Source organism: Lutzomyia longipalpis, chromosome 1 (genome assembly GCF_024334085.1).
Source record: "Lutzomyia longipalpis isolate SR_M1_2022 chromosome 1, ASM2433408v1".
Taxonomy (NCBI): Eukaryota; Metazoa; Arthropoda; class Insecta; order Diptera; family Psychodidae; genus Lutzomyia; species Lutzomyia longipalpis.
In genome coordinates this window covers 27,481,497-27,493,922 of record NC_074707.1, presented here as the reverse complement: position 1 = coordinate 27,493,922, position 12,426 = coordinate 27,481,497, and the positions used below count along the sequence as shown (strand labels likewise).

General features: G+C 36.6%; 6 protein-coding genes across 10 annotated transcripts in view; 2 read left to right on the top strand and 4 right to left on the bottom strand.

Annotated features, from left to right (window-relative positions):
* Positions 1-12,426, bottom strand: part of LOC129797484 (protocadherin-23) — a 953,251-nt gene that overhangs the window by 177,079 nt on the left and 763,746 nt on the right. The window lies entirely within an intron of this gene.
* The window catches only part of LOC129797474 (probable cationic amino acid transporter), a 261,906-nt gene that overhangs the window by 177,079 nt on the left and 72,401 nt on the right, over positions 1-12,426 (bottom strand). The window lies entirely within an intron of this gene.
* LOC129797722 (protein obstructor-E-like) lies at positions 23-3,561 on the bottom strand. Of its 2 annotated transcripts, XM_055840550.1 has the most exons (4): positions 3,392-3,561; positions 2,879-3,313; positions 523-939; positions 23-424 (listed from the first exon to the last, which is right to left on the bottom strand). In XM_055840550.1, exons 2-4 carry the CDS (start codon positions 2,925-2,927, stop codon positions 168-170), a joined length of 723 nt encoding a protein of 240 aa, XP_055696525.1. In that variant the 5' UTR covers positions 2,928-3,313; positions 3,392-3,561; the 3' UTR covers positions 23-167. The 2 variants fall into 2 exon arrangements, with proteins under 2 accessions (XP_055696525.1, XP_055696524.1); XM_055840549.1 differs by having other exon boundaries at positions 2,879-3,535.
* Positions 3,669-9,162, bottom strand: LOC129797602 (splicing factor U2AF 50 kDa subunit). Its single transcript, XM_055840350.1, has 8 exons — positions 9,085-9,162; positions 8,938-8,975; positions 8,572-8,863; positions 8,200-8,492; positions 8,052-8,131; positions 4,755-4,877; positions 4,365-4,688; positions 3,669-4,293 (listed from the first exon to the last, which is right to left on the bottom strand). Exons 2-8 carry the CDS (start codon positions 8,957-8,959, stop codon positions 4,162-4,164), a joined length of 1,266 nt encoding a protein of 421 aa, XP_055696325.1. The 5' UTR covers positions 8,960-8,975; positions 9,085-9,162; the 3' UTR covers positions 3,669-4,161.
* LOC129797788 (tubulin-specific chaperone A-like) lies at positions 9,499-10,539 on the top strand. The gene is made up of 2 exons (XM_055840632.1): positions 9,499-9,803; positions 9,874-10,539. Exons 1-2 carry the CDS (start codon positions 9,595-9,597, stop codon positions 9,992-9,994), a joined length of 330 nt encoding a protein of 109 aa, XP_055696607.1. The 5' UTR covers positions 9,499-9,594; the 3' UTR covers positions 9,995-10,539.
* On the top strand, positions 10,057-12,388 carry LOC129797507 (uncharacterized). The gene is made up of 2 exons (XM_055840161.1): positions 10,057-11,650; positions 11,728-12,388. The coding sequence occupies exons 1-2, from the start codon at positions 10,057-10,059 to the stop codon at positions 12,105-12,107; spliced, it is 1,974 nt and encodes a 657-aa protein (XP_055696136.1). The 3' UTR covers positions 12,108-12,388.

The following is a 12,426-nucleotide window of genomic DNA, read 5'->3' as shown; positions in this document are numbered from 1 at the left end:
TTCTTTTTTTTAAAAATCCACATATTTTACAAATTTGCCTTATATTAGCAATGGAATTTCATTTACATTTGAACTCACTTTGTTTACAGATCAAAGAAGTAAAAAAAAAATGTAAGATGTATAATTTAACAAACTCTCCTCACAGGAGTTGTTTATTTTTCACGGAATTAGTTCCTTCGTCCTGGTGGGTTGTGCTTTTCTTGGTGCTCTTCATTGTCACCCTGAAAACTTCCCTCTTGTGGTGGAGGCGTCGTGGGAATATCACAATCCTCCGTGGGTGGTACAACGCATCTTAGGGAATTCCTATCGAACACCAGCATTGCTGGACACCGTTGAAGTCGTGGATAGCCACCCTGGCATTGCCAATAACGATTGCAAGATTTTCCCAGGGGTACATTTCCATTTGGATCATCATTACAGAGAGCTGCAGAAAAAAAAAGAAAGTATTATTTATTTGTAGTTGTATTGAAGATATATAAATAAATAATTATTGTATTGTAATAAATTCAATGAATAACTTACGATGTTTCTGGCATCCATCTACATTCTCTGGCCAATCGCAACTGTGTGCATTTTCATTGTAAAGTAGACCTCCGATGCAGAGTTGCTCCGTGGCAGTACCATTCCAGCATGTCCAGTAGCGAGTGCAACTTGTCTCGTGCCCAAAGATTCCGTAAAGCCAATCACAATTTTCGGTGGAAATTGGTCCATTGGCTAATTCTTTTCCTTCGCAATAATTTGATCGCCATGGGTAGTCACAACCTTCAGTCACACCGCGATGCTTTCCTGCAAAAACGAGCCCATTCGGGCAGTCGTAGAGCTCAGGCTGATCATTTACGCACTCCCAATATCTATCGCAGTAACGAACATCTCCCACAACTTTGGATTTCAATTTACAGGGATCTTCTTGGGCTGATCGCTGATTTTGTGCACTGCAACCTACAAAAAAAAATTGATATCATACTAGCATAGTTATGTGCGGAAGCGTGAATTAAAATTTTTCATATAAAATTCCAGAGATTTGGAATCTTTTATTTAATTTTGCAAGAGCTTGTTTTTTTAATTAAGTTTAGTTAAATTCAAATTTTACATTGTCTTCTTATGAGAGGATTCACAAGACCACAGAAAGAGAAAGAAAAGAAACAAAAATTAAAATATATACCCCAAAACCATGGATGAACCTGTCGTATTTTTCACATAATTATTTACTGCTTTTGCAATATATTTCGCAACAAATGCAATGATGGCTACTACTAAAAGGGTCATCTGTGGGAATTTCTCATAATATACATAATATGTTATATATTTATCTTCTCATTCATTCTTTTTTTTTCTTTTGGTTGCTTTTTAAATGAGAATTGAACCATTGCCATGGTAAACGTAGAGCATAATACAGAGTTCCAAGGGATGGTCCAATGAAAACTCTAACTCTGCGCAGAAAAAAATTGTCCGAATTGTTAAGAATTCTAAAAAAAAGTTTATATTAAAAGAAGATTTAAAAAAAATCTAATTTTAATAAATCAAATATTAGAAAGATTTAAGTTTTTGCATTTGTACGTGAGGTTTTTTAATCCATTGCTAAAAAATCGTAAGAAATCAAAATATAATGATAAAGCCGGGAAATCTTACAAGAAAATCTTTGAAGAGCAGAATTTTTTCTCCATTAACGCTTAAAATATTTGTAAGCTCAACTGTAAAAAAGACAACTTAATAAACCTATAATAAATGGAATGTTACTAAATTTATTCTAGTTTTACCATATGTTATAAATAAAGAAAACAAGTTTTTGATTATGAAAAAAAAAGAACCTAATTCGTCACTGATTTTGCAAGGTAATTTCACTTTTTCCCATGATATTTTTTTCGAGCTTCATAAAAAAAATTGTTGTAGATACATACATGTATACAGGAGATAACTACACCAAAAATTTTCCCAGTCTTATGGAATGCAATCCAGCGATAATTGCAATTCAATTCACACATGTTCCGGCATTACATAGACATTCGTATTGATTCACAAAATGATACTCTTAAAAGAGAAAGTGAATTCTTTACGAAATGATTTTTCAGTGTTTTATCGTTTGCTATCTGTATCTTTAAACTGGACATCTAAAAAAAACACATTATCGTCTCACAATTCTGCCCCACTGGGGTTTAAAATATATGTATGAAGTTTATTCCACGGAGACACACTGAGAGTGATTAATTTTCGGTATAAACGTGCAGCACGGTGGTAAAGGCTCAGCTTCTCTCATGAGAAGAAATTATGTAAAAAAAATTATTTAATTCCATTTATATATGTATATATATGCTCAATTTCCTCAAACTTATATAAGCCATTTAGTATATATTATACTCTTTGGAATATCATCGCACGGAGCTTCTCTCTATATAAATTTACCTCTTGCACTCCTATTTTTGGTGTATTTGCACTCTATGTTACCTACAATTTTAGCAGTGATTTTGCAAATAAATCCTTGTTTATTTTTTACGAAACTTGCACATACAGTGGAATCTCGAATAACAACGTCTTTCAATTTTAAGATTAATAAAAGAAAAATTTTAAAGAAAATTAATAGTTCCTCTCTTATTAATGAAAAATTCCTTTTTCCGGCCTTGCTGCATTACTTACAATTTTTTTAAAATTAAAATTTAAACTGACAGAACTCTGTACTTTTGCACTCTGTATGCACAAAAATAAAATAATTTCAATAGAAGATTGAAAAACGAACCTTATATACAAAAGTAATACTGAATGAATGCATTATATACTAATAAAATATTCACAGCACTGCTCCAATGTACATATTATAGAGTCTCCTCATGTCTTTGTGGCTATAGGCAGAAAGAATGGCGAATAATGCAGAATCCAAACTTACCACTGACTAAAAAAAGTACAGCAAAAATTCTCTTCATCGTTATGCACATTTTTTGCACTCGTATTTGCACTAGTTTTCTTGGTATTTGCTCCTTTTCTACGATGCAAATCTCACTAGAAATTATTTATAAAAAAAAAGAACTTTTTTAGAGATCCACAAAATTGTTCACAAGTGTTTTTTTTTCCTTGAAAGAGCGTCTTGCAGAAAGATACAATAAATTCGTTGTGGTCGAGGAAACAGATAGTCTCCAACTGCCGGCTGACGAGTGAAAGACAAACGGGTTTCTCATAAATCCCCACATAAGTACTTCGAGCTCCCCAGCACTTAGTTTCTCCTTCGTGCTTCTTTTCTCCCTCATCTCTCTCCAGGCCCAAAGAAGATGAAAATAATATCCATATTACATTTGTCCAACGGTACCCACACAACAGTATAAAGCTGTGAAGAGCGAAAAATAGCAAGAAAAAAAATTATAATTTGCACTTTCTATTTTTTTCCTCCCTGCTACTTCAATACCATCATCTACGCGTAAGCACCTCCAGTCATTGTGTTGCGGCGATGATCTCCAGAAAAGATGAGAAATTATTTCATAATTCTCTTATTTTGTAACCACTTACTTTATAATCCGGTTAAGGATTTTTTTTTAACTCTCTGTCTCTCTCTCTTGGAAGATCTGATACTCTCTCGGAGAGATCACTGCTTCTGTGTACCAACTACACTCAAAGCCATCAGATAGATCACCAATAAAATCTAAGCTAAACATTAATAATTTTAGAGCAATAATGCAATAAACTATTTTTTATTTATTTATTATATATTTCACCTTTCAAATGCTACATAATATTTGAAAATTTATCATCTCTTCCTTTCAATATATAAAAAAAGAAAGGAAAAAGACGATTAATTAGTTAAAGAAAGTTCACACTTTTATATTATTCCGTTTACTTATTAACTATTATAGAATAAATCTGTCTTGTTTAACTTCTTTGAAATTTTTTAAGAGTTTTTTCTTCAATTTATGTATCATTCTATATCTTTTTAATAAATCTGAAACTGTATGCAATTATGAGTTTTTTTTATTTAATTGGTACCTACATTTTTTATTAAATAGAACTTCATACATATAGGGATGAAAATATCCACGAAACTTGATTTATTCACAAAAGAACGGTAATAGGTAGGTACTTCCTTTTGCTAAAAGAAAAAAATGTGTGTATGTGTGCTATAAAATTATTGAATTGTTTAAGCAGGAGAAAAAAAATAAAGAAAGAAAATCGCGACGAAATTTAAAATTCGCGACGGTGATATTTATCGGGATCAAAGTAAGAGGTCACGACAACGCGATCACTAAACTTTCTTCCAGTGAGAGCTTGTTGAGCCTTCTGGCAATCAACTACGGAATTGAATTCCACAAAGACCTGAAAGAAAAGTTAAAATCAGTGTTAAGAAAAACATGTATCGGACAATCAATTAAAGATCAGATTCTTACTTTTCCACATCCGGGAACATCTACACCCTCAATTGGTCGTGGAATTTCAACACTGCGTACAACACCGTACTTGTTGCACTCTTCTTTAATATCCTCAAGGATATCTTCATATTCCTCTTCATCGCGCAACTCATCCGCTGTAACCATATTGAGAAGGCAAAGAACCTCAGTTGGAGGTCCACTTGCACCAACCAGAGACAAGCCTGGTACTTGAATCTGAACCGGAGCTATTTGACCCACATTAGTGTTCTTAGCTCCAACACTTGCGCGCTGAACGATCAACTTTTTGTCACCTAATTGCATACCATTTAGTCCAGCAATTGCCTGAAAAGCAAACAAGAATCAAAATTAGTTTGTGAGTAAAGAATTAAAGAAAACAAAATAGCTAACCTGATCAGTAATGCTGAAATCAACATATTCAGCAAACGCATATCCCTTGCTCAATCCTGTGGCAGCATCTTTGACTAAATTGAAAGCGCGAAGTTGTCCAAAAGACAGGAGTAGTTCTTTTACCTAAAAAATATTCAAAGACTCATATTACTTCAAGATAGCCGATATTTATATAGAATTTCATAAGTTTAGAATAAAACTTTCCTGCTTTAACTATGTATAAACAAACTACAAGTGTCCCTTTTCTCAGTCTATTTTAAATTGTTTCTCTCTTTCACTTCTAATTTACTTACCTGTTTTCAAATCTATATCATTATTTAAAAAAAATACCCCGTTCATCTCCGCCCAGTGGGAGTAATTTGTAATTTCCTATTTTCTTTTTTTTAAAGCTTTCCCTTTGGCTAATTTTTTACAAATATTCTTTGATTACCTCTCTATGCTAAAACCCATAAAGATGTTTCAATAAATTTAACTAACCCTGTTAAATATTGTTTGTAAGAAAAAGTCAAAATACCATTTTATTAGTCTATCTGGACGGACGAAGATTTCATTAAATTAAGGATTTTTCATATGTCTGAAATGCTCAAAACTTTTCCTTCGGTAGGTACGTTTAGGGATCTTTTATATCACCTCTTTAAAATGTTAAAAAAAATAAACTTCCTGAGTTGTTTGAGTTCGTGTATATTGTACAATATTTTAATTTATGTAAAGAAAAATTCACACGATTACTCACAAAAGATAAATGATTCTTAAATAATTAGTTGGTATACCACAATCATGGCATACCAAGTATTGTAATCATCGGAAAAACCGACCACCTCAGATCGGGCTCAAACTTGGTATGAGCACGTTTTAGACATCCCACATTACGAAAATGGTGGTGGAAAATTTTTGATCCGGCCGGCCTGCCGGCCTGCCGGCCTGGACTCCACATTTCTCCTTATAGCTCGAAAACGGTAAGAGATAGAGACTTCCGGTTTGAAGTTTTCTATAGAAATGTGGGTGTAAAATTTCTTTTTTTCGCATTTTCAAAATCCAAGATGGCCGCCATCCGCCATTTTGAAATACCGTCAATCAGTTCCCTTCCAGCTAGAGATCTGAAATTTTAGTATGTTGTAGAGCTCAGTGAGACGTTTTCATCGATAACTCATACTTGAAAATCGGTCAAGCCGTTTAGCAAATACGGCGACCTAAAGCAAAAAGTGTTTTTTCGATATAACTTGAGAACGGCTTGACCGATTTTGACGATCTTGGTATCAAATGAAAGGTTTCAAGAAGCCCTACAACTATCTAGAAGATTTTAATTTCCAAAAATGGCCGCAAGAGGCGCTAAAATCAAAAACAAAAATTGCCTAACTTTAAGGGCCTATATCTCCGAACATCTGTTATAGATTTCCTTTAAATTTTGATATGTTGTAGCCTGACTCAATATCTTTTACCAGTCCGAAAATGAAGAAAATCTATGTCGCCGTTTAGAAGATATAGCCATTTGAAAATTTCTTGAATTTGAAAAGTTCTAAGAGCCATATCTCTTAAACGGTCTCTCCGATTTTGCTCAATTTGGTATCAAATTAAAGGTTTTGCAAAACTCTACAACTTTCTGAAACATCAGAAACCTCTAGAACCATTCCTTGAGGACAAAAAGTGCAAAAAACTGTTTTGCTCAAACAAATATCCGCCATTTTTGTTCTAGATGTGACCTTGAAAATTATTGATATATATGTCAACTTATAGCTTGTTTCAAGAACTTTCCAAAACTAGTCAAGAAATTTCTGTAGGTCTTATAGAACTTCAGATATGAGCATTTTTATCTTTCATATTGATGAATTTCATAAAAAAATCAACTTTGCCTACTAATTCTGCTCACAAATTAAATTACAACGCATAGACTGACCCATCCGCGTTGTGGTATACCAACTCTAATAACTGGACGCGTTATGATTGACTTTATTTTTTTTCTAAATTAATAAATGAATTTGATATATTTTTCTTTAATTTTTCTTAGAAATAATTTGTAGGAAAAAATTTTATCTTCATTATCAACTTTGTTAATTATGTGCAACCTCTTATCACACTGTGTGATAACACACAATTTGTGATTTAGTAAAAAGAGAAATTTACTATAGCCGTTTCTATCTACTTTTGTCGCCTGATTTTTTTCATAAACCAATTGACACAGGATCATTTTGGGTAGAATGTAGTGCAAGTAGGAAAGCACCTAAATAATGAACTTGATCTGAGTTGTATACAATGTAGCTTAAACAGTCTTTTTGGAGGTTCTTTAACAAACTAACGCATTCCAATTTTCGCGAATTTTCTAAATTGCTCTGATTTTTTTTTATTTCAATTTGCACTACATTTCACTTTTCAGGAAAAAGCACAAAGTGCAGGACCTTACGACTAATTGTAACGCCACATTTACATTGTGAGCATTACAATTATACCTCGTAGGTACCTCTACATTACTTTTTGCTATCTCTGAAAGTGTTTGGAGCGATTAGTGTAAAAAATTAAGGTAATAGTGTGATTTTGTTTCTCTTGAAGTTGATTTTATCCTTTTTTTTCTTTTTCTTTTTGAGTGTCTCAAAACTGCTGTAAAAAATAAAAAGGCAAGGCTGAAAGAGAAATTAACCTGAAAAGATTTTTTTGGCTAATTTTTTTTTTGTGTAAACCTGAAATTTGAAAAATAAATAGATCTTACATTTTATCGCTCATATGGATCTGTAAGAGATCTGAAAGAGAGACAAATGGAGATTTGTATAAGAAAAAACTTTTTTTTTGTTCAAATTTCAAAAAGCACTTGTGCTATAAGAAAAAAACTGAAAGAAAAATAGAACACTGATGTCTCTTGAGCGATATTAGTAGGTATTATTATTTCTTGAGGTTTACCCCTGAAAAAAATGAGGGACTTTTCATTTTTTGGAATAAAAAAAAGAGAATCTGTAAAAAGGAAATGTTCACTCGGCGACGCGCGGATGATTAATTTCTTCCTCGTTCCTAATCTGTAAATCTGACTGAAAAAATCGGAAGAGTTGGAAATTTTGCTACAAAAAGAAAAAAAACTTCGTAGACAATAATACTTTTTCGGTTAGTCTCGGCGTGGTTTTGAGTCTGTGTAGAGAGAAAATTTTCACAGGATTTCATGTGGCTATCGTCCTTTCGCCCAAGCATTGCTGGACAGTGGAGCTTGTCTTTTCTCTTTGACTTTGAAAAGTGAGAAACGGGTAAGCTATTGAGGAAGCTATCTTGGAACTCAGAAACATTGGAAAACAAAATCCCCACAAAGGAGACACTCACCTGATCCTCGTTGAGGTAATTGGGCAAACCACCAATGAAGATTTTATGTGGTGAATCCGGCACAACAGTGCTAATGACACCTGAAATTAATAAATTAAAAGAATGTTAAATTTTAAGGATGGTGAACAAACAGCTCGACTGAACATACCTGGAACATTGAGAGATGTAGAATCAGACATCCCAGGCATTGGTTGGTAGTCATGAGGACGACGAATTTTCAGACTCTGCCCTTTAAAGTTGATGCCATCGAATGCCATGGCCTGTGTTGTCTCGTCAATGGATCTAAACTCAAGAAAAGCAAAATTCTTGTCTAAATTAATTTGACATGCCAGAACGGGATTTCCAGCAGCCTGAGCGAGGCCCGACAGATGCATTTGTTGATTGAAGAACTCCATCATCTCTTCTTCCGTAACTCCAAATGGAATATTGCCCACGTAGAGCCTGAGAAAAGGAGAAAAAATCCCATCAGTTTTTTGTTGTTGTTGTAAATAGAAAACTCCCGGATTTGACAATTTTTTACCTCCGTGCTTGTCGTGTGATTGTGGATCCTACAACGGGAACAGCTGCCTGGGGTGTATCGGCCACAATATTTGCCGGGATTTGACCAGCAGCCTGCATTGCCTTGTACTGAAGCGGTGTGATGTGTTCAAAGCCCGGCGGCGGGACATCCCAATACAGCGACGGCTTCCGTCGTCTTGAACGCGTCTTCTTGTTCGGGGACCTGGAACGACTGCCACGACGACGATCCCGGGACCTCGAGCGGGACCTCCGACGCTCCCTGTCACGATCACGCCGGTCCCTGCGATCCCTATCTGAATAATAAAGAGGAAAAGAGGACAAGCATTATTTTTCCTAACCAAAAACATCCTCCGCACACAAAACTCACCTTCAGCTCGTTCAGCTCCCATTTCTCACAAGTGCACCCTAGAAAGTATTGGAGTTTGATCAATTTGGCGTTAAATGGCACGATTTTTAGGGAATTAAAATGCTTTTTTTGTGGGGAAAACAACAAAAATAATAAAAAAACACTCACAAAATGTCGTCACGGAAAAAGAATTCGTCCACTCATTGACATTGTGTCGCATGTGTATGTACATACGACGTCTATTCAGTCAGCGTGTGCCGTATGTGTACTTGAATGTTGCAGAGCAAGCTCATTTTGCCGACGATATAAACGGTTTTTCCCAATTTTCTCGCATTTTCCGGGCATTTTTCCCGTCCGGGTGCAGTTTTTGGGGCGTAGGAGGCGAAGGCGCGTCGTTTGGCATCAAAAAAATTAAAAATTCAATTTTATTTAATTTGAAAAAGTTCCCAGAGTGTAAAAAGCCAAAAAACGGTAGTCTAAATTCAGGGGCAGCATTCCCTCTCGCTCCCACCCTCGCCCCCTCTCGCTCGCACATCGTCTGCTTAGTCAGCTCATGCAGCATGTATGCAGAACATTGCAATACAAGCTGATTTTGCCGACGGAAAGTGTCAAAATTTTAATTGAAAACGCGAAAAAAACGTGCAAATTGCACGAATCATCGTTAAAAAATAGCGTGAAATGGCCGATCCGCGTGTGCGGCAACTGAAAATCAAAACTGGTGTTGTCAAGCGTCTTGCCAAGGAGAAGATTTCGTACGAAAAGGAAGCAGATCAGCAGAAGAATCGCATTGAGAAGTTTAAGGACGAAGGGAAGGATGAACACGTGATCCGGAAGGAAGAGGAAGTTCTCCAGGAATGCCTCATGATCATCCCGGATAGTCAGCGAAGGTAAGTCACGCGTGAGTCATTATTGCAGGGGAGCGTGGGAGTGAGTCATTGTGATGCTTTGTTTCCGCAGACTGAAGAAAGCTTTCGAAGAATTGAATGAGTTCCTCCGTGCAGAGGAAGATCTGAAGGAAACTGAGGAATTCACCACTGCAATGGCTGTGATCGAGGAAGCAAAAGCTCAGCTTGCATAAAAAAAAACACATTTTCCAGTATTTTCTTACAAAACTCACACAATTAAATAACAAAGGTCATCATGCAGAAGAATACCAGCAAATCGCAACTTTCACCCTTTTCCGCCCTCAAGGCCAGCCCAATGAGGAACCTCAGACCCCCTTCTACTACTAAAAAGGAGGCAACTCCAGCAAATGATCAAGAGAAGAAGATTTCCCCACGTGTAACAAGATCAAAGATGGGCATTATCAAGCCCACCAAAATGTATGACAGTGAATTTGAGCGATCGTGGGATAACGAGAGGAGGAAAGCGGCTTCTACGACAAAAGAGAAACCAGCGTTTAAGGAGTTCACAAACAAAAAGTATAACCGTAGAACGAGCAAAATAGTGAGGGGCCCAACAAGAGTACCCGTACTACCAGGCAGAGATTACAATTCACAGCCGAATGAAAGACCCACAACTTCAAGGGCTTCAGATGCCACCGTATCAAACAGAGATTACAATTCACAGCCGAAAGAACGACCCACCACAACTTCAAGGGCTTCAGATGCGATGAAAAACTTTCGATTCAGTCTGGGTTCCTCCTCCTCCTCCCCGAAAAAAGATCCAAAATCTTCAGCTGCTTCGACAAATGCACCAAACAATTCGAGACATTGGCTCAAACAGGAGAGTATCTTCACCCAGGGTGGTGGGTCAACCAGCATGTTTTCGAGGGGTGGAACAACATACCAAAAAAGCATTTTCCCCCAGACCAACAAAGCTGTACCACCAGTTTCATTCAATTGCGACATCCCAGAATTTGATGCAACCAAACCTCCGCCACCGTTACCACCATCATCCTCCACCACGATCAACAACAATTCGTTACCTACCGTAAATTTCACCTTCAATCTTCCTCCGCCAAAGTGCCCTGAACCAGAAGAGCAAAGCTTTTTCCAATCCACACAGCTGTCAGAAGCAGATCCTGAACTTTCCGTGCCATCTCCGGATGATCATCAGGTGGACGTAAACAAAATAGTGACTGATTTCTTGGTAAAACACGGACACGGTGGTACCAAGAAACGTCGTGAGAGCTCCAACAAATGTCCAGATGACACACAAATGGATATAGATGAGGAGGAACCCAAGATTACCATCGAGTTGGCTCAGGCCATTCTGCAGCAGTGCCTTGTAAAAATTGAGCAAATATCTCAGTTACGACGACTCATGGAGAAGAGTGTGGACCTCATTCCGGACTATGAGTGGCAGATCAAGAGTCAACGTCTTGGAATTTACCGTGCTGATATCCTGGAAACATTGACTCCTCTACTCTCCAATTCGGCAATCGAATCCCTCAAAGAAAAGCTCAAGAAGAAGCAGGCAAAGAGAGCTTGGGTGCACAAACGCAACAATGAGTTGAGGAGTGAAAAACAGTTGATGAAGGAACGCAGATCTCGTATGAAGTCATTCATTGATGAGTGGCACCAAAAGTTAGAGATGATGGAAAAGGAAGGACGAGATAGGGAGTTGGAGAAGAAGGCTGCTAAGGAGCTTCTTGAAGATGTTACGAGGCGTATCAAGGAGACGCAGAGGTACATTGCAGTCTTTGGGCGCCTCAGAGAGCTTTCCCTGGCACGTTTGGTTGCGAATGGAGAGAATGATGAGAAAATGGGAGAGGATTTCAGGAAGAGAATTGGTAATTTCAATTTTATTTTTATTTTTCTGTATTTCCATTAAGCTAACGTCATTTTTTTCATTTAATTTATCTTCCAGGTGAACTTCAAGACCTCTGGGAAGATCTTCTTCTAGAGTACCAGGAGGAGAAGATTGCTCTCGACACCATCTATGATAGACGCACTTCCGATACACCGTTACCACCTCAGCCCAAGTCTCTCGAGTCCCAGTGGCTTGAAGTTATTTTCGGGCGAGCAAGTATTTATGATCAGAACAATCCTTTCTTGATTGCTGAACGCGACGTCAGTAATTTCATCGCCATTCGCCGGGAGTGGGACTCGTACATCAATCCCAATAGCAAGAATTCCAATCTACGCATTCCCAACTTTTGGACTCTGCCCAGCCGCAATGCTACGTCCATGTGGAGACAGTACCGACGCAAAGGTAATGTTGAAAATGACAAATCAGCGCGAAATTAAAGTTAATAACTGCTCTAAATTAATTTTAAGAACAACCTAAGAGTTTAAAAAAACATTTTTTCCCAATATTTTTTTTCTTAATACTTTATAGTTTATATTTCTTGTGCCAGAAACAGAAAGTGAATTCCTTTAAACTAAAAAAAAATGAAGTTTATTCCTACAGTTTCTTTAATATTTTTTGAGTTTATTACTTTTTTTTTCGTTTAATACCTAATATTTTGAATTCTTATACGATCTCTTAAATGTGAAATACTTTAATAAAAAAAAAGCTTAATTTCTTATTTGTGCCTTTTCTGGGTGAAGGTTTTGTGGTTCAAAA

Bases quoted from the DNA above. Each gene is read 5' to 3' on its own strand.
- LOC129797788 (XM_055840632.1), top strand. From the start codon at position 9,595: ATGGCCGATCCGCGTGTGCGGCAACTGAAAATCAAAACTGGTGTTGTC. The intron at 9,804-9,873 runs GTAAGTCACGCG...TTGTTTCCGCAG, and splicing joins ATCCCGGATAGTCAGCGAAG to ACTGAAGAAAGCTTTCGAAG.
- LOC129797602 (XM_055840350.1), bottom strand. From the start codon at position 8,959: ATGGGAGCTGAACGAGCTGAAG. The intron at 4,878-8,051 runs GTGAGTGTCTCC...AATATTTTTTAG, and splicing joins ATTACCTCAACGAGGATCAG to GTAAAAGAACTACTCCTGTC. The intron at 4,689-4,754 runs GTTAGCTATTTT...TTTGCTTTTCAG, and splicing joins ATTTCAGCATTACTGATCAG to GCAATTGCTGGACTAAATGG.
- LOC129797507 (XM_055840161.1), top strand. From the start codon at position 10,057: ATGCAGAAGAATACCAGCAAATCGCAACTTTCACCCTTTTCCGCCCTC. The intron at 11,651-11,727 runs GTAATTTCAATT...TTTATCTTCCAG, and splicing joins GGATTTCAGGAAGAGAATTG to GTGAACTTCAAGACCTCTGG.
- LOC129797722 (XM_055840550.1), bottom strand. From the start codon at position 2,927: ATGTGCATAACGATGAAGAGAATTTTTGCTGTACTTTTTTTAGTCAGT. The intron at 940-2,878 runs GTAAGTTTGGAT...TTTTTTTTGTAG, and splicing joins TGTACTTTTTTTAGTCAGTG to GTTGCAGTGCACAAAATCAG. The intron at 425-522 runs GTAAGTTATTCA...TTTTTTCTGCAG, and splicing joins AGATGGATGCCAGAAACATC to CTCTCTGTAATGATGATCCA.